Source organism: Caenorhabditis remanei, chromosome I (genome assembly GCF_010183535.1).
Source record: "Caenorhabditis remanei strain PX506 chromosome I, whole genome shotgun sequence".
In the NCBI taxonomy this organism is placed as follows: Eukaryota; Metazoa; Nematoda; class Chromadorea; order Rhabditida; family Rhabditidae; genus Caenorhabditis; species Caenorhabditis remanei.
In genome coordinates, this window is record NC_071328.1 from 6,613,383 (window position 1) to 6,631,726 (window position 18,344).

General features: G+C 37.1%; 3 protein-coding genes across 3 annotated transcripts; all 3 read left to right on the top strand.

The window, feature by feature from the left end:
• Positions 1–805: 805 nt before the first annotated feature.
• On the top strand, positions 806–6,405 carry GCK72_001244 (uncharacterized protein; the record flags this gene model as incomplete). Its single annotated transcript, XM_003111361.2, has 11 exons — positions 806–853; positions 937–1,086; positions 1,134–1,339; positions 1,448–1,651; positions 1,859–1,991; positions 4,519–4,896; positions 4,943–5,056; positions 5,165–5,310; positions 5,412–5,847; positions 5,928–6,253; positions 6,303–6,405. The coding sequence occupies 11 exons, from the start codon at positions 806–808 to the stop codon at positions 6,403–6,405; spliced, it is 2,244 nt and encodes a 747-aa protein (XP_003111409.2).
• Positions 6,406–9,972: 3,567 nt separating this feature from the next.
• On the top strand, positions 9,973–12,541 carry GCK72_001245 (uncharacterized protein; the record flags this gene model as incomplete). Its single annotated transcript, XM_003111057.2, has 6 exons — positions 9,973–10,049; positions 10,103–10,411; positions 10,555–10,706; positions 10,844–11,192; positions 11,799–12,280; positions 12,333–12,541. 6 exons carry the CDS (start codon positions 9,973–9,975, stop codon positions 12,539–12,541), a joined length of 1,578 nt encoding a protein of 525 aa, XP_003111105.1.
• A 2,510-nt stretch (positions 12,542–15,051) lies between these two features.
• Positions 15,052–18,129, top strand: GCK72_001246 (uncharacterized protein; the record flags this gene model as incomplete). Its single annotated transcript, XM_003111126.2, has 10 exons — positions 15,052–15,067; positions 15,322–15,497; positions 15,747–15,958; positions 16,329–16,435; positions 16,505–16,698; positions 16,748–16,832; positions 17,016–17,247; positions 17,542–17,749; positions 17,797–17,871; positions 17,923–18,129. The coding sequence occupies 10 exons, from the start codon at positions 15,052–15,054 to the stop codon at positions 18,127–18,129; spliced, it is 1,512 nt and encodes a 503-aa protein (XP_003111174.2).
• Between the last annotated feature and the right edge of the window lie 215 nt (positions 18,130–18,344).

Genomic DNA, 18,344 nt, shown 5'->3' on the forward strand with positions numbered 1-18,344 from the left:
GATATGGATCGGTGATAATGTTTAGAAGTTCTTCATTGCTTTCAGATCTATTGTGAGATAGTTTTATTTTTATTTTTTAACAAAAAAGATTCTCAATTTTCAATGTAATTTTTAAAGATTCAAAAAGTTGGAGGACGGAAACACAACACAATTTTTCTTATCATTTCAAGTCTAATCTGAGTTATTCTGTCTTACTGTCATGACCTCGATTTTTCTATTTTTCCCACAGTTACAGTATCAGAGGTTTTCAAAATTGAGGAATTTCTGTCTGAAATCAAACTCATTTCATTTATTCAATCCAAACCTATCGACTGCTTCTAAAATGTCTCTTAATTTAAGCTCTCTTCTACTCTTTCCTCTCGTCTATTTTTCTAAACACAAAAAGAACAAAGATACATGTTTGCCCATGTAGCTTCAACTCCCTCACTCTTTCTCTATTTCCTCTCATTCATTTTTCAACTGACTCGAAACCTGTTCCAATGAGCCGAGACTCATTTTCTCTCTCTCATTTCAACTTCTATCGACCGTTGGGTCATTTTTGAAGCGTGTTCTTCTACTACAAAATCATGCCGAAAAGTGGTTACCACCACACCCTTTTTTAAAATCATTTTATAATCAGAAAGTCTGAATCACGTCACTGCTCTCTTATAATTTCAACGTGTTCCTCTCTTTTCATTTCTCATTTTTCAGTTATCCACGTCACCATCAACATCTGCCACGTGGAAACACCCTAAAGAATTTATGTGCTGATTACGCAGCATTTTGTTTTATTATTTGTAATTTTTTGGTCTAATTCGACCGGATAATGGTCGTACAGACTGTTGTTCATGGATATCCATCAACTACTGATAATGTGAGTTTTGCTTTTTCAAAGAGAGGAAATACGGTAGTTGGGAAATGCATTTTAATATCAGTTATTCTTCTATCTTTTTTCAGGAAACAGAACTTCTACGGGTCCGATTGTTGCGTGGTACAAAACTCGGGAAACGTGACTTGTTTGGTGTCTGCTCACCGTATTGTTTGGTTCGTTTAGAGAATTCGAATGGAGATATTGTTGATGAAGTACAGGTGGAGACAAAGAGAAAGGTACGGTTCTGAAAGTGAGCGATTTCTTCCAACTTGTCTAGTTTCAGACCAGAAATCCAACGTGGAACAGTGTGTTTACATTCCGAGTAACACGTTCTTGTCACCTGAAAATATTAGTTTACGATGAGAATCGATTGAGAAAAGATTCTTTGATGGGATCTGTGGGGAAGGCGCTGGATGACGGAAGAATCTCAACACAAGCACCGAATCCAGAAGAATTTCCATTGCAAGCCGGGTCGTCGGGGAAGGGAAAGTGAGTATTTTACATTATCTTATGTTTTACTTTTTTGTAAAAACTAGTTTAAAAAATCAAAGTAAAATTATCAGAAATAACTAAAAATGACCATATGCAATATTTCAGAAGCATTGGTTCCCTCTTCCTGAGTTTTCATTTTATGCCATCATCAACTGATAACTCTCCAAATGATTCTACAAATGATTTACAACAAACGACAAGTGGAATGCCTCAAGGATGGGAAGAAAGAGAAGATGGAAATGGAAGAACGGTTTATATTAATCATGCTCTCAGAACAACTCAATTCACTCCTCCTGAAAGTATTCCAAAGTTAGTTTTTCCACCAGAAACGTTGAATTTTCTGTATTTACTTTCTTTCTTTTCTCATAGAAAATTAGATTTCTAATTGAAAGTTTTCGACCAAACCAACGAAAGAGAATAGCTTATTGTATTCTGACTGACTCATAATGGTATTGACAATGACAACACCAAAATGTTTCTTCCTCCATTTCTCCATTTCCCAATGTTTCTTTCCAGTGGCAATACTGACGCCATCACGGAACAATCAGTTATCGAGGAGACGCGTCGTCGTCGTGACAACTACGAGCATCGGAGTCAAGTCACTGATGAGCCATCCGATACGACAGTCGTTAGTAACGAGTTGACCGCGGTTAGTTTTCTTTTCTTTATCAAATGTAGAAAATGGAATAGAAACTTTGAACTTTGTTTATTCTATATTTATATTTCACTCGTTGTTGTTCTCTGAGCTGTCCCATTCCAATTCGCTACTTCGTAACCAACAAACAACAAAAAATTTCAAATTCCGAAAGAGCCGAATTGGTATATGATTGTTATTTTTTGACATTGTAAGTGTATGGTTCGGCTGTTCTTTTTTTGTGCTGTTGTGCGTTCATCATTATTCATAATTGTTATTTTTGTTGTGGACTTGGCTTGAGGGGTACCTCTGTGTGACATGATTTCGGCTTATTATTCAGTAGTGGTCACTTTATTATAGAGGCGTCTGGTCCTTTTTTATATCGAAGGGAGGTGGAGTCATCTTTGTTACTACTAGTATTATTATTAGTACTACTAACATAGATGGAAGTGAGCTAGCAGAGAATAAATTTTTTGTAGTGGTCAATAGGAAAATTGATTTCATTCGACTCTTCAGCTTTGTTAGTAAATTTATGAAACAAAAACCTGAAAGTTCTGTAGTTATTTTCTTCTAGGTTTCGTAAGATCTCGCCCAGTTATGCTCAATTGTGTTCTGCCTAGTGAATCATTCGGCCAAAAGCAAAACTGTACATAATAATTTGAAAATTTCTTACTAAATTTCAAAATTCAAAACATGGCAGTGATAAGACAGACTATATGACGCATATTCAAAAGTGTTTGCAATGTTCAACTGAGGAAATCAAAGTTATTTGGCAGCTCGGTCTACCTGTGCTCAAAGAAATGCACACTTTAGTTGACGCTTACAGTTTTGTCTCTCTTTCAATACAATGCTCCTGACCATTGTCTCCATTATAGAACACCTGGTGTTTTGTTAAATAACCATCGGCAATCACACGTATTTTCTATCTACAAGTGCAAACAAACAAACCCAAACATTCCTCTTCTTCTGTTTTGTTCAGTCATCTGCTGTTCCCTTTTTCCATTTCGAACTGGTATCAGTAGTAATCAGTGAGTGCCTTCCTTTCTACTACTACTTTTACTCATTCGTCGCTTTCTTTATTTTTTTGTTCTGTTGTCTGTAGATTGTACAAATATTTGTAAGGTCTATTGCAAGTCATCATCATCTTTCTCTTCTTCCTTTTTTCTCTATCTCTACGGTTTGCTCCTTCTTCTTCTTATTTCATGGAACAAGCCGGTTCTTTTGTATTCACACGCGCAGACCCTTCTACTCTAAGTCTCTAATTCTTCAGTTGTCTCTAGTCTTCACTTTCCTCTACAGTTTCTTTACGTGAACATTTATCTCTTTTCACTGCTCTATTTTTCTCACTTTTGATACAAGTGAACTGTGTGCCACGTCACGATGTGTTTCTTGTATTCTGTAGTTACTGTTTAGTGGTTAGGTTCAAGTTTATAGGATATGAAGAAGGATTACTGTAGTTTTTTAAAGCAAAGTGTGAACGTTTTGTCAAGCGAGTAGAAGCTCGTATACCAGTTAGTTAACTTTGGTTTGATTGTGAAAATCAGATATTTTGGTTCTTATGCATTCATTAGAAAATCCTACAGTTTAGTCCACCAAATTAAAAAAGTTACGCAATCTCTGAGATTCTAGAAATAGTCTAATTATTGAATCTCTTGAATTGCTGAATTCGACGCATCGTAGATAAGTTCTTGCTGTATCAAATAATATGATTCATCAACTTCTTCATTCTATAATCATTATGAAATATTCTAAAATTATCATTTTCTTTTTTTCGATCCCAAACGTTCACCATTTCAAATATTTGTAAAAACGATTAAGCTACTTCTCCACTTCTATTTCTACTTCCACTGCTGGTGCACCTATTTCAAAATGAGTACACTCTTTTTCCTGTATTCAAAAAGTTCGTCCTCCCAGGAGTGTGTGTGCTCTTCTACATAATGGACGTGTCTGAAAATGTACTTTTTCTCTTTTGCTGGATCCGTTCATTCTCGATGGTCTCTGAAAGGTCAAAACGCTTTGGTTCACCTCCTAAAATTCCCTCTTTTTTCTTTTGTGAGAGGTCTTTTTCGTCCTCATCACATTTCCGTTTTTGAACGTATTTGAACCCGAAAAAAGAGAAGAAGAGAATAGATGGAGGTTCCATTATTCTTCTTTTTTCTCTCCTTCTTTTTCTTTTTTCCGTGAAAATTGTTCTGAATCCCGTGGATTTCCGTTTAGTTTTGAAGAAGCGGATGGACCAGGTTTATGCTCTGGTTTACTGTCGTTAAATCGCTTCGTCTGGCGATAGAGAGAACATAACTTTTAGGTTTAGAAGCTATGCTCTCTCATAACAGTGCTATAGTGAAGCTGTCAATAGCTGCTCTCAATTCTCAAAGCGATTGTAGAGTTATATTATTTTTGATCTACCGAATTATCTCACTTGTCTCGTCTTGTCTGTTTGCCTGTATAAATAATTGTACGAATACTTTCAAAGAATACATTTTTACTATAGGATTCTTGCTTTGCAACTCAAACTCTTATTCTGAACTATTCATTTTTCCAGATTGACGACGCGATGCGAGCGAACTTCGAACATGGCGGTGGACACGAAGAAGAAGAAGAAGAAGACGAGTTGAGACTCCCAGATGGATGGGATATGCAAGTAGCACCTAATGGACGTACATTCTTCATTGATCATCGCACAAAAACGACAACATGGACAGATCCACGAACAGGAGTGGCAGCTAGACTACCGGTTCGAGGAAAGACTGATGACGAGATAGGAGCATTACCTCCAGGATGGGAACAACGAGTTCATGTCGATGGACGTGTCTTCTTTATTGATCATAATAGAAGGCGGACGCAATGGGAAGATCCTAGATTTGAGAATGAAAATATTGCTGGACCAGCTGTACCGTATTCCAGAGATTATAAGAGAAAGGTATCAAAACAAATGAATTATTATGGATCATTTAATGAATTTATAGGTTGAATATCTTCGCTCCCGTCTTCCGAAACCTAATAGTAATAGTGGGAAATGTGATATGGTTGTTCATCGTGATACACTTTTCGAGGATTCATATCGACATATTATGGATAAGGTAAGCTTTCCAAAAAGGGAAACTTTTCCTACTGGGAGCAAGAAATCACAAAAAGAACTCTTCTTCTTTCTAATCTTCAATACTGAACGTTTTCTTTCGTTTTTCCAGAAAGACTACGACTTACGCAATAAATTATGGATCGAGTTCTTTGGAGAGACTGGACTGGATTATGGTGGTGTCACAAGAGAGTGGTTCTTTTTACTTTCTCATCAAATATTCAACCCGTATTATGGACTTTTCGAGTACTCTGCCACGTGAGTCATTGCCCTTTTTCCTCTTTTTGATTTCCAGTCTGTACATAATTGAACAGACAAAAAGAGTATACCGTTTGTTTAACCCATGTTCAAAATTTCAGTGATAACTACACTCTTCAAATCAATCCACACTCGGAAGCATGTAATCCAGAACATCTATCCTATTTCCATTTCATAGGAAGAATCATCGGAATGGCAATCTATCATGGAAAACTACTCGATGCCTTTTTCATTCGTCCATTTTATAAGATGATGTTGGGCAAAAAGATCACTCTTTTCGATATGGAATCAGTTGACAATGCATATTATAACTCGTTGATTTATGTCAAAGATAATGATCCAGCCGATTTGGAGCTCACTTTCTCATTAGATGACTCGATTTTCGGAGAGACTCAAAACGTGGAATTGATTCCTGACGGAGCGAATATTGCAGTGACAGAAGAGAACAAGGAACAGTATATTGAGGCGGTGATTAGTTGGAGATTTGTGAATCGAATCGAGAAACAGATGAATCAGATTCTGAAAGGAGTACAAGAGGTGAGGAATTCGTTAAATTGAAAATAGATGTTACCGTAACTTTCATGCTTACAGAATCATTTCCATATTCTCTTTTTCAGGTCGTCCCATCGAATCTTCTCCGGCTCTTTGATGCCAATGAACTCGAATTATTGATGTGTGGACTTCAGAAGATTGATGTGAAAGACTGGAAAGCGAATACAATTTACAAGGGAGGATATGGACCAAGCAGTCAAGTAGTTCACAATTTCTGGAAATGCATTCTATCATTTGATAATGAAATGAGAGCAAGAGTACTTCAATTCGTATCTGGAACATCTCGAGTACCTATGAACGGATTCAGAGAATTGTATGGATCAAATGGTCTTCAGAAGTTTACAATCGAAAGATGGGGTAGTGCTGACATGTTGCCGAGGGCTCATACTTGGTTAGAATACTCAGAAACGATTTCAGAATTAAATACTAAATGTTTTCAGCTTCAATCGTCTCGATTTGCCACCATACACCACGTTCAAAGAGCTCAAATCGAAACTATTAACGGCTATTGAAAACTCGGAAATTTTCTCGGGAGTCGATTAACTGATTGAATGTTTCTCCTCAGTCACTCTTCTCATGTAACCTGATGTACTGATTGTATTTTTCTCCTAGTCAATGGTTTTCTTCTTTTTTCATCGTCATTTTTCCATAATTTCTGACTTCCTTGCCATCACACACCACATTCAGTCCAGTTCGTTTTTCGTTTTTCGTTTCTCTATTCATCCTATTTCTCTCTCAAAAAGTGCAACTTTTTGAGAATGGATCAAAATTCTCTGTGATTTTTATGTTTATTTTCTAATATTTTTCCTCTTCTCCTCCTGAAAAAGTCTCATATACAGGTTTACTACACACTGTTGCTCTGATTTGAATGAATGCTCGTGTATAGAATTTATTATTGATATTAGTTGCCTTTGGTTTTCATGAAATTATTTTTCTCCGGTTTTTAGTTTTTGTATCGTTTTCGAGATTGAGGCTAAAGTAGAGTTTGCGCGTGAGGTTCAGTGCAACTTCCGAACACCGCGACGAGAAAGTGCACAAGCAGCAAAAAATTTAAATTCATATCTTTAAATTTTAAATTTTATAAACTTTTTTATTCGTATTTTCGATCCAGTTAGATAAATTTGACTGTAGACTGCTACAACTTAATTTTTCGTTTATTTCATACAATTCCATTCTTATTCTTCGTAATTCCGAAAGTTGTGTAAAAAGAGACATTGTAACCTTGAGCCTAACTGAAGTCTAATAGTAGCTAATTACTCTCTTCCCAAACCCATTTTTCTTTCTTTTCTGTCATGTCATAAACAACAAGACGCTGAAGGGACGGGACCACTCAATCGGTTAGCCGACCCGCGCACACGGACAACAGACCGGCTGGTGCAGGATGGTGTGACGAGTAGAACACTGAGAGTCCCAGTACTATTGAACTACTCTAATTGTCTGCGTCTTATCGGTCATCTTACTCTCATCACTTGGAAGGGGCAACGCTCTTCTTTTCTATCCTTCTCTCTCGGTCTCTTGCGCACATCGGGGGCCGAAACGACCTCCCGTTCACTCGTTTCGCTTGTTTCCTTCGATTCGTTTCTATTTCGTTGATTTGGTGAAGAAGAGAAGAAGGAGGAAAGGAGCAAATATGTGTATTTGTCGGCCGACAAATTCCTGTTTCTGTTTCGATTTCTGTGTGTTTCTGTGTGCCCGGTGCTCCATTTTTGTGTTCTTTGCTTGTCCATTTTTGATTATATTATCGCGATTCGCGAATAATTGGCATTTTTAATGAGTCTCCTGTCTCCATAGAGCTTCAGGTATACAGAAGATTGATATCACTCATTGTGGTTCTGTTATGCTTAGAATCTGGTCGGCCATAAAAAGTTATAGGATAGGTAGCAGCTAGTGCAGAATATATTTATGGCTCGTTGAGTACACCGGTTTATTATTCGAGAGCCGACTACAGGATATTTATGCTTCAGTTCTCCCGAGAAAACATGAAAAATGCGGATTTAGGTCAAGGGAAGTCTTCAAAAAGTGTTTCAATTAGTTGCATACATTGATTATCGTTAGTTTTTAAAGTTCTGGTGTATCATGGTTTTATTAAACTTGACAAAGAAAAAATTCAGCTTGTTACAGCAAAAAATCAAGCTCGAAATCGCATCCGGATTCCTATTCTAGATTCCCATGGTTTTTTTTCGCAGCAATGTTTTAAAAATTTCTGATAAAACCATCCGCTTCATATCAGAGTGATTTTATCACTTCTCTAAAAGAAACATTCCAGAAACTGATTCAAAGAACTGAATCAGGCGATTCGTGAGTGAATTTCTCCGTAAATCCGTTTCTCTGTTTTGAAAATTGGCCTAATTTCTCAAAAACAACACCAATTGTTCCTTATCGCTCTCGTTTTTGCTCAAAAAAATTCCGCACTTTTTTCGTCGCCCACATGGAATGCGAAACTTATCGGTCGACGGTTTTTGCCTCCTCCGGTATACGTAAAGAAATGGTTGTCTCATGGCCTAGAAAACGATTTCTTGTTCATTCACTGGAGAGAAAGAGGGAAAATCACTCTTTTTCTCTATCTACTCTTTCTTTTCATTTTTTGAGTATCGAAAACTATCGCCTCCTAAACAGGTGTGCAAATAATGTGTCGACGGGCGACACCTGCTGGTGTTCATTTCTTTTTTGCATGTTATTGTATTTAGGTTGTACTGATCTTCTTCACAAATGCTTCTGGCTTTATTAGTGCTAGACGTTGCGAAATCGTTGCGTTTTCGTAACAAAAAAGGATAGAAAATGAGATTAGAAAGAGGGAATATCTTTGTTGAGAAACTAAAAACCTCACTTATAATATTCTATTTTCAAAAGAGATTCCTCTGTTGTATTCAACTGGAAAATTGAATGAATCTCTGATTTTTTGTTGTAAATAAGCCCTTATCTCTCTGGTATCCACCCCGGGACGCTTTCGCCTTCCAAATAATAATCATAGACGACGTCTCAGAAAGAAGACACGTCTTGGTGCGGAATGAAGAATAAGAGAAAGTGACAAAGTCGTGTTATACCAAATGAATCGAAGAGAGAAGGAGAAATGGATAAGAGATAATGATGACCTGCTCGCTCCTCTTCACATTCGCTTGATGTTTCTATTGTTGTTCGTTTATTCCGATTTGAAACGGATTTCGAGATAACAATAATTTTAGTGAAGATTCGTAGGATGTAGCATAAAAGTATCCAAAATATCATAACGGCTTGAAAATGTTTCCAATATTTTCTTTTAATTTTATATATTCCTCTTGCAAATATAGACATATAAGTTTTTTCTAGAACGTTTTAAAATCATGTAGCTCTTTTTATGCACTAATTAAAATACTAATCACTACTTGAAAAAAAAAACGAACTTTTTTCCATTTCTTCGAAAATATTTTAATGACCACGGCTGATGAGTGTCTCCTGTAAAATTAGGGATTCATTGAATTCCGTGAGAACCATTGATTCTTCCGCTCTCTCTCGCTCTCTTCCCCAATCCACTTTTCACACCCATCCAAATCAATTGAACTCTGTGAAAACAGAAACGTTGCATCTCGTTGTTCTCCTCTTCTTTCTTCTTCTCACATTTCCCATTTTACTTTATTTTTCTCTAAGCATCTTGTTTCGTAACGTTCTCTCGTCACTGAGCTTCACACTATTCTCACACTATATTTTTATTTTTCGTGAGTTCTTTTTTTCATTTTGGTGACTCATATCAAATTTACGGAGGAAGCACTGACAATGTTTGAAAATAACAATTATTGTCATTTTTATTATAAAAATGTCAATGTTGACCTAGTTCTCTTACTTTTCGTTCGATTTTTCTGATTTTTCTGAGTTTTTTTTCCTAGAATCTAATCACAACAATTATTTGCAGAAAGTCCGTCAATCAACCTCGCCTCCATGCATGCCGAATAATCCATCTCTTTTAATTGAATACAGGTCTAGTGTGAGTGAATTTTCCATTTCATCATGAAAAAAAACATGATTTTTTTAAAAATATCTAGAGCGTAAGCTCTTGCGAAACGAGCTGTTTTTAAATATTCTAGAAATATCATCACTGTAACACACTGAAATCAAATTTGTATTTTCAGAATAAAAATGGGTTGTTTATTTTCGAAAGAGCGGCGGTCAGGCGGCAGTGAATTGGGTCCAGCAGAACGGATAGATATTAACAGGTAAGACATTTGAGAAAGAACTTCTCCACTCACCTCATAAGATTACAATTCAGATTCGCAACTCCACAACAGCAAACAGTATTCCACGTGAACAACGGTGGAAATGAAGGAACAATATCATTAAATGGAACATCAGATGCTGGATTGGGAAGTGGTCGACCTCAGGAGCGAGAGATTCTTGTTGCTCTCTATCCATATGATTCACGTGCAGATGGCGATTTGAGTTTCCAAAAAGGCGATGCTATGTATTTATTGGATCACTCGAATTGCGATTGGTGGTATGTACGACATCAAAGGACCGGACAAACTGGATATGTGCCACGAAATTTTGTTGCTAGGCAACAGACGATTGAGAGTGAAGAGTAAGTGGTTTTTGGTGTGAATGGAGTCTGAAAAGTGAAAAGTAGTTGTGAGACTCAGGAAAATCATGAGAAAAGTATGAGAGTTTTTATGATCTATGCATACAAAACTTAAAATCTGGATTCTGAAATCAGTATTATTTCAGATGGTACGCTGGGAAGATTCCCAGAAATCGAGCAGAACGACTGGTCTTATCATCGAATCTTCCAAAAGGAACATTCTTGATAAGAGAACGAGAAGCAGACACTCGAGAATTTGCATTAACAATCCGAGATACAGATGATCCGAGGAGTGGAGGTGAGGAAGAAAACATATAAATTACCGAAACAAATTTCATTAACTTCTTACTTCTGACGAAGTTTCAACGATTTTCATATAAAAAATATGAATTTAAAAAAACTACTCTTTAACGTTCATTCATAGACGATTTTCAGGTACAGTAAAGCACTACAAAATCAAGCGGCTCGATCATGATCAAGGATATTTCATCACAACACGACGAACATTCCGATCACTTCAAGATCTCGTCAGATATTATTCTGATATGGCCGATGGCCTGTGCTGTCAATTAACATTCCCTGCTCCACGCCTCGCCCCTACTCGACCAGATCTCTCACACGATACACAACAAAATTGGGAAATTCCACGAAATCAATTGCATTTGAAGAGAAAGTTGGGAGATGGTAACTTCGGAGAAGTCTGGTATGGAAAGTGGAGAGGAATCGTAGAGGTTGCAATCAAAACGATGAAACCGGGCACTATGTCACCAGAAGCTTTCTTACAGTAAGTTTCAGCCGAAGAAAAACTTTAAATGAGTTGACTATTATGAGTGCAGTTATTATCGAAATAAAAAAGTTCCAACATTTTATTCTCACGACAATGGCGGACTCAGTGCAAAATTACTACTGAGTCTGCACTCTGACGTGAGAAAAAATGTCGGAACTTTTTTGTTGCGACAATAGAGAGAAAAAATGCAGCTGAATGTTGCGAAGCTACCTTTTCAGGTATCGTAGTTAGCAATTGACGCACGTTTCCTTTTAATGAATCAACCGAAAATAGAGAACTTCCGTGATAAAGAATTGAAATTGACTGATTGATGCAGAAACAAGAGAGACACAAATTCGAGAACAGTGTTGTTGATGACTCACATTATGAGAAAACATAAGGAAGAAGACTGTCCAGAAAAAGAAAAATAGTATTGTGAGAGAGGAGGATTAGATAAGACAAAAGCAACAAAAATGAAAACATTGATTTGCTTGTTTGACACAATCTGGTTGGGAGTAGAAATCAAATCAAATTTATTTTCAGATTCAGAGAATGTTAACTAGGAAAATTGTGTTCTTCGATTATCAGAATAATATCAGTGACATACAAATCGACGTTTTTCAGAGAAGCCCAAATCATGAAACAATGTGATCATCCGAATCTTGTCAAACTGTATGCTGTCTGCACTCGCGAAGAGCCATTCTACATTATCACAGAGTACATGATTAATGGGTCACTTCTCCATTACCTTCGAAATGATGGAAGCACACTTGGAATTCAGGCTCTTGTCGATATGGCTGCGCAAATTGCGAATGGAATGATGTATTTAGAAGAGAGAAAACTTGTACATCGTGATTTGGCTGCCCGTAACGTCCTTGTCGGTGACAAGATATCTGGTGTTCCAGTCGTCAAAGTCGCGGATTTCGGTCTTGCACGAAAGTTGATGGAGGAGGATATTTATGAGGCTCGAACAGGAGCGAAGTTCCCAATTAAATGGACAGCTCCAGAAGCTGCAACATGTGGAAACTTCACTGTAAAGAGCGACGTCTGGTCATATGGTATTCTTCTATATGAGATTATGACGAAGGGACAAGTGCCGTATCCAGGTGAGAAAAAAAGGAAGAATAATCTCATTTTTCTATTTTCGCATAATTTCAGGAATGCATAACCGTGAAGTGGTTGAGCAAGTCGAGCTTGGCTACCGTATGCCAATGCCACGTGGATGTCCAGAACAAATTTACGAGGAGGTGATGCTGAAGTGTTGGGATAAGTCACCAGAGAGACGACCTACTTTCGATACCTTGTACCATTTCTTCGATGATTATTTCGTGTCCACTCAGCCAAATTATGCTCCACCAAGTGCCTGAATATGATGCTCAGAAAATAGTTTGCTGATTTTTCTTTTTCGACGACAAAAATCAGAAGAACATGTTCATCAATGCATGAATTATAATAATCTACTTTTCCTCAACCTCCCTCCCTCATACACTTCCATCTCGTTTTAATCTCAAATGTTTCATCTTGTTCCATTTTTTTACCTTTTTTCAAAAATTGCGGGATACGTATCGGTTTGGTAACCGGCTTCGTGAATACGATGTCTTGTTACAGAGTTGATACAAAACATACCATCTACTTACTGTTATCCCTTCCCATCTCATTTTCACTCAATCTTATTCGTTACAAACTTCCACCCAACAACCTCGACCCCTCACAACAAAAAAGCGCTTCGTTTTATATACATATTTATAATTTATGCCCAAAGTTTTCTTTTTTCCACCTTCTTGTTTTGTTATTGTATTTTTCTGCCGAATGTACCATAATACGAATGAATTGAGATATACAACATTATATAAGCTTTGATAGAGAACCAAGAAGAGTCGGAATAAATCGACTGGAATTTTTTCTTAAATTGGCTTCGTTTTCGGCTGGAATTGGCTTAGTTTCGGTGTGTACATTTTTTAAAAGATCTGACTAGACTATACTTGGTTTACGCCCAGAATTCACTTAAAAAATTCAAAATTTTCAAATTTGTTCTCTAGATCTTATTATCGTACTCCCAAAGGTCGAGCACCTTGGTCAGAGAGTTCTTGGATCCGGTGTCATTGTTACAGTTGTTGGGAGCACGTCCTCTTGTTGGTGTAGAACTTCCGGTATGCGAGTAACTTCTGATAGTCGATCGGTGGATGGCTAATCTTCATATTTCTTTTGTTTTTTTTTTCAGAAAATTCTAATTTGAAAATTTTCGTCAACGATGAGAACATTACCTAATTTCAGTGTGTTGGTTCTTCTTCATTTTCAGATTCATCTCCTTCCCTGCTCTTTCTTCCCTTTTTTCGACATACATGTCTGTGTGTACCCAACTGATAAAAAGTGCATCGGTTACTGATAACACTAAAGAAGAAAGAATTACCTACTTCAATTATTCTGAGTTCATCTCTTTTTTTGAAACGAGAAGAACCTTCTTCTATTATTTCGATTACTTCTGCACGTCCCGCCTGGATTCAATTCAATTTATTTGGGAAGGAACAGAGGTTTTTGTGGTAATTTGAAGAAAGGAATCTCCTCCCGTTTGGAGTTTCGTACCTTTTAGAAACTTAAATTTTGTTTTATTTTATTTAAGAGTCGTATTCATTCTTTCGATTCCTGAAAACAAATTTTCAGCTAGAATTTATTTAGATTGACATTTTTCTGTTTTACTCAATTTTTAATTTTGGTTGATTGTCATCTGTTGAGGATCATCCAACTGAATTTTCAGCACGAAAACCATCGATTCCATCAGTTTTAAAAGTGCTACAGTAACCTTACTCGAGTTCATTCATTCCAACTTTTCGCTCCATTTCCTCTGACACATCCAACAAGTAAAAACAGACACTCGTTGAAAGTTGATTTCCGACAGAAATTTCCTCTGCATCTCTTTCTAAAAAAGTTCATATTTTTGGCACCCACCACCCTTAGAATGTGTATGTAGATGAAAGTAGTGTGCTTCTGCTCCTTCTGTGAATATTCTTGGTGTATGAGGGATGGCCTCTTGGGAGAAAAAAGTGAAAGAAGGGAATGAAGAAGGCGTGTTTCTCGTTCAAGTGTTAGTTTTTCCGAATTCTTCATTCGACATAAGAAAAAAGGAAGGGAGCAGTTATATTCTACCAGTACCCCATAATGATTGTGCACTCTTCTCTCTTCTTTTTTTCTTATTTGAATAAGAAATATTCATCTCATTTATATAGAAAAAAAGGAGGAACAACACTTTCTTTTTCTTCTTCTTTATTTCCTTTCCTCTACGAAAAAATATACGTTTGCTCATTTGGTGGTGCTCTTTCTTGCTCTTCGTCGGGGTCTTCTTTTCGGCGGTCTTCTACTCCTAATCCTTGTACCCTCCACACTACTTCTTCACCCACAGCATCGGTTTCAATTTTTCTTACTCAGAAAAAGAGTCGGCACAGATGCGAGAAAAAATAGTATTCCATTTGGTTTATTGAGATTTTTCATCTTAGGATAGGAAGGGGTTGACTTGGAAGCCATTTCGAAGATTTCCTCTTTTTGTATCCAGTCGCATCCGAATTCTTCTTCGAAGTTGCTTCTAGCATGATGAGTTTCGGATGATTATTTTCAGTTTCATCTCGTTCCCGATTGAATTATCTATAAAACTCCATAATCTGGACTAAGAATCAGAATGAGAAAGTCTGGAAGTCTCTGAAAACTCTATCCCTTGCGACAGTTCTCCTTTTTGCGTCTTATTCTTCTAAAAGATCCTTGTTTCTTTCTCTTTCATTCTCCATCTTTACCGTCGCATCCCTACTATGGGACTACTGTACAAATATACTTCCAAACTTCACCAGTTTTCAGATCTCTACACTAATGGTCTAGACGGTTGGGAACAATGGGAGGAGAACGAGGTATGTCTTTTTTTTGTTCGAAATTTAAATCCGAAGAAAACTTGAGTTTCTTCTAGACTATAAACATTTTTATCTTCCGCTTTCCTTCTTCTCTCTTCCGTTAAAACAGTGAATCTGATGCTCTTTCTCTCGGAGCAATTTGTTACACACCGTGTCTATATCCCTCTTTTCTCACTGATTCATTTCTTAGAGAGTGAAAAGAAAGTGGTCAGTTTTCTTCACTGATTGACTCAGTTTTGTGTGTGTCTTTGCAGCTTACTCATTCTCGTATCATCGATCGGTTTACGACGAGCACGCCGGCGAACGACGGCCACTCGTCGACGATCGACAGCATCGATACAGAAGAGAACAACATCAACAGAATCAACAGCAGCTGCAGCAGTACAGACAACCATCATATCATCACCATCGACAGTACGGTGATTACGGAGTAGGTTTTTCTTTTTGTTCCTTCATGAATCAGGATCCAGGATTCTAGGATCAAAGTTATCTCTTTCTAATTGTTCAATATGTCATCAAGCGTATTCTTACTGTAGGGAAACAATTCACTCTCATACTTCTTGCCATCATCCAGAAAATTTCAAATATTGAACTCTCAATGCCTATATTATCCAGTTTCCCATTATTCAAAAAGTTACAATTAAAAAGTTCTTCCAAATTCACAAAACTTTTTTTTCAGATGACAAACTGCGGTGCTGAATCAACATCGGCACCGCAACACCCTCCTTCAACACCCCAAACAAACGGTCTTCGTGCTCCTCCCCCCTCGATAACAACCGTTCAACCTCATCGGAATCCTTTCGCACCTCCACCACAACCTATTCTATCGTCTCCAGATGAATTTGAAGATGCAATAAATTGTTCGCCGTGTTGTGATGACCCGAATGTGAGGTAAGTGAAACAATCTCTAGGTCGAGCCGTTCTCTCTATAAACTACGCCTCTTTTCGTATTCTCTCTGTGTCACTCATGAATTGTCTCCCAGTTTTCTATCCTTCCAATGTCTGCGTCTTCTCTATTTCATCATTTAATTTCCTACTTCTGTGTGCCACTGATAAAATACTCTCCTCCCTCTTTTCTCTTACTCTCTCTATCTGTCTGATAAAAAGTGCGAGAGGAGCATACCACAAAAAACTACCGGTTTTCTCGCAACTCTACCTAAAATGCCCTCGTCTACCAAAGATTATTCGGAAATTAGGTACTTAGAGTTTAAGAAAACATTAGCTTGGTTTTTAGGGTTCTGTTCTAATTTCAAATTTTCAGTCGAACATTCAAAGCACTTATTCTCGGACAAATCCTCTCCCTCTGCTTATGTGGAACAGGAGTTTCCAGTCAGTTATTGGCAAATGCGAAGGTGAATGCACCGGCTGGTAAGTGAAGTTTTTTGTACTAATCTCAAAATTTGAAAAGAATTTAATTTAAATTTATATATTTTTCAGCCCAAGCATTCTCGAATTATTTTCTTCTCTGTTTCGTGTATTGCATATCACTTGCATGTAAATCAGATGATAATGGACTCGTTGTAGTACTACGAAAACGAGGATGGCGGTATCTAATACTTGCAATTATCGATGTAGAAGCAAATTATATGATTGTAAAAGCATATCAATACACTAATCTAACATCTGTCCAGGTTTGTTGCAAATAACTCATTCCATTCAAAATAAATTAAATTATTTCAGCTCCTCGACTGTGCCACAATTCCAACGGTCTTATTTCTTTCATGGCTATTCTTGTCAGTGAGGTATCTGGCTTCACATATTCTTGGTATGTTTTCGATAAAAATAAAAAATTCCCATAGCCAAAAAATGTGTATTCCTAATTGTAAAACACTGAATTTCGTCATCAGAAATTTCATCTATTTTCCATTCCTAATCGTCTATTTTTCATTCTTAATCACTCCAAAAACTGGTTTTCAAGTTATTCCTCATAAAATCTTCCTAATTTTAGGTGTCACAATCTGTCTTATCGGAATTGCATGTGTCATTTGGGCCGACGCTCTTGGAGATAAAGGAGCGGAAGGTGGATCGAATAAAGTACTCGGAGATGTGTTGTGTCTAGCCGCTGCAATGATGTACGCAGTTTGCAATGTAGCTGAGGAATTTCTGGTGAAACAGCACTCGCGGACAGAATATCTTGGAATGCTTGGACTCTTCGGATGCATCGTTTCCGGTGTGCAAACGTATGAAGCTTTTTAGTTGATTGGGTTTTGCAAAAATCTAGATTAAAAGAAGAATATGGGGGAGCGAGAATGTTTGAAGAAAAATCGTAATAATGTTGAGAAAAAAGAAAAGTGAGTCAAGAAAATCAAGATGAAATATCGTGATATTTTTCCAGAACTTTTCGAACAAAAACAACTTGAACCAAACTGCTTAGTTTTATAAAAATATTTAAAACGTTGTAGTTGCTCTAATGCTTCTAGGCCCTAAATCTGAAAATGGTTTCCGCTTTTTACTCAAATTTTTTCAAATTTTAGAGCCGTATTCGAACAAGAAGCGTTGTCAAAAATCGTGTGGGATGGAACGACAGTTTCCTACTTTGCATTGTTCGCTTTCTCAATGTTCATATTCTACTCACTGGTTACTGTAGTTCTTCAGAAGACGTCAGCATTGATGTTCAATTTGTCAACGTTGACTGCTGATTTCTATTCATTGCTGTTCGGAATCTTCATGTTCAAGGATACGGTAGGCGAAGAATCTTGATTTTTGATTGTAGAGAATTCAATTTTCAGTTTCACTATCTATACTTCGTATCATTCATCATTTGCATAATCGGATCAGTGATATATTCTATGAAAGAGACTCAAGTTAGTTTTGTGTAGAGTTCAAATTGTGAACTGTGCTTGATTTTGTTCCAGATGAGAGATGCCGACGAGCCACGACGAGTTTGTCCTTGCCTTTTCGTTTGTTGCTGCTGTTGTGGTTGCTGTTTTGAAGAAGGAGACAGTACTGAAGGATCCATCGATGTCTCCCCATCACCCAATGAACGAATGCAAATGGGTCTCAATCCACGAGGTTCAATGAGTCCATGCCCAATTCACGGAAATCAGTTATCCCATTTATAGTCTTTCGTTCTTCTGTCACTTGTTGATTTTTTTTGATGATTCAATTACGTGTTATTTTTCCCTTCAATTTTCCCGTTTTGATATCTTCTCTAGTTTGTTAAAATGCCCACCATTGATTTCTCTCACCCACTTTTCACTTGTTCTGTCAATCACGGGTATAGGTGATTTTGAAATTTTTCCTACATTTTTGATAATTAATCCAAAATAAATATGTT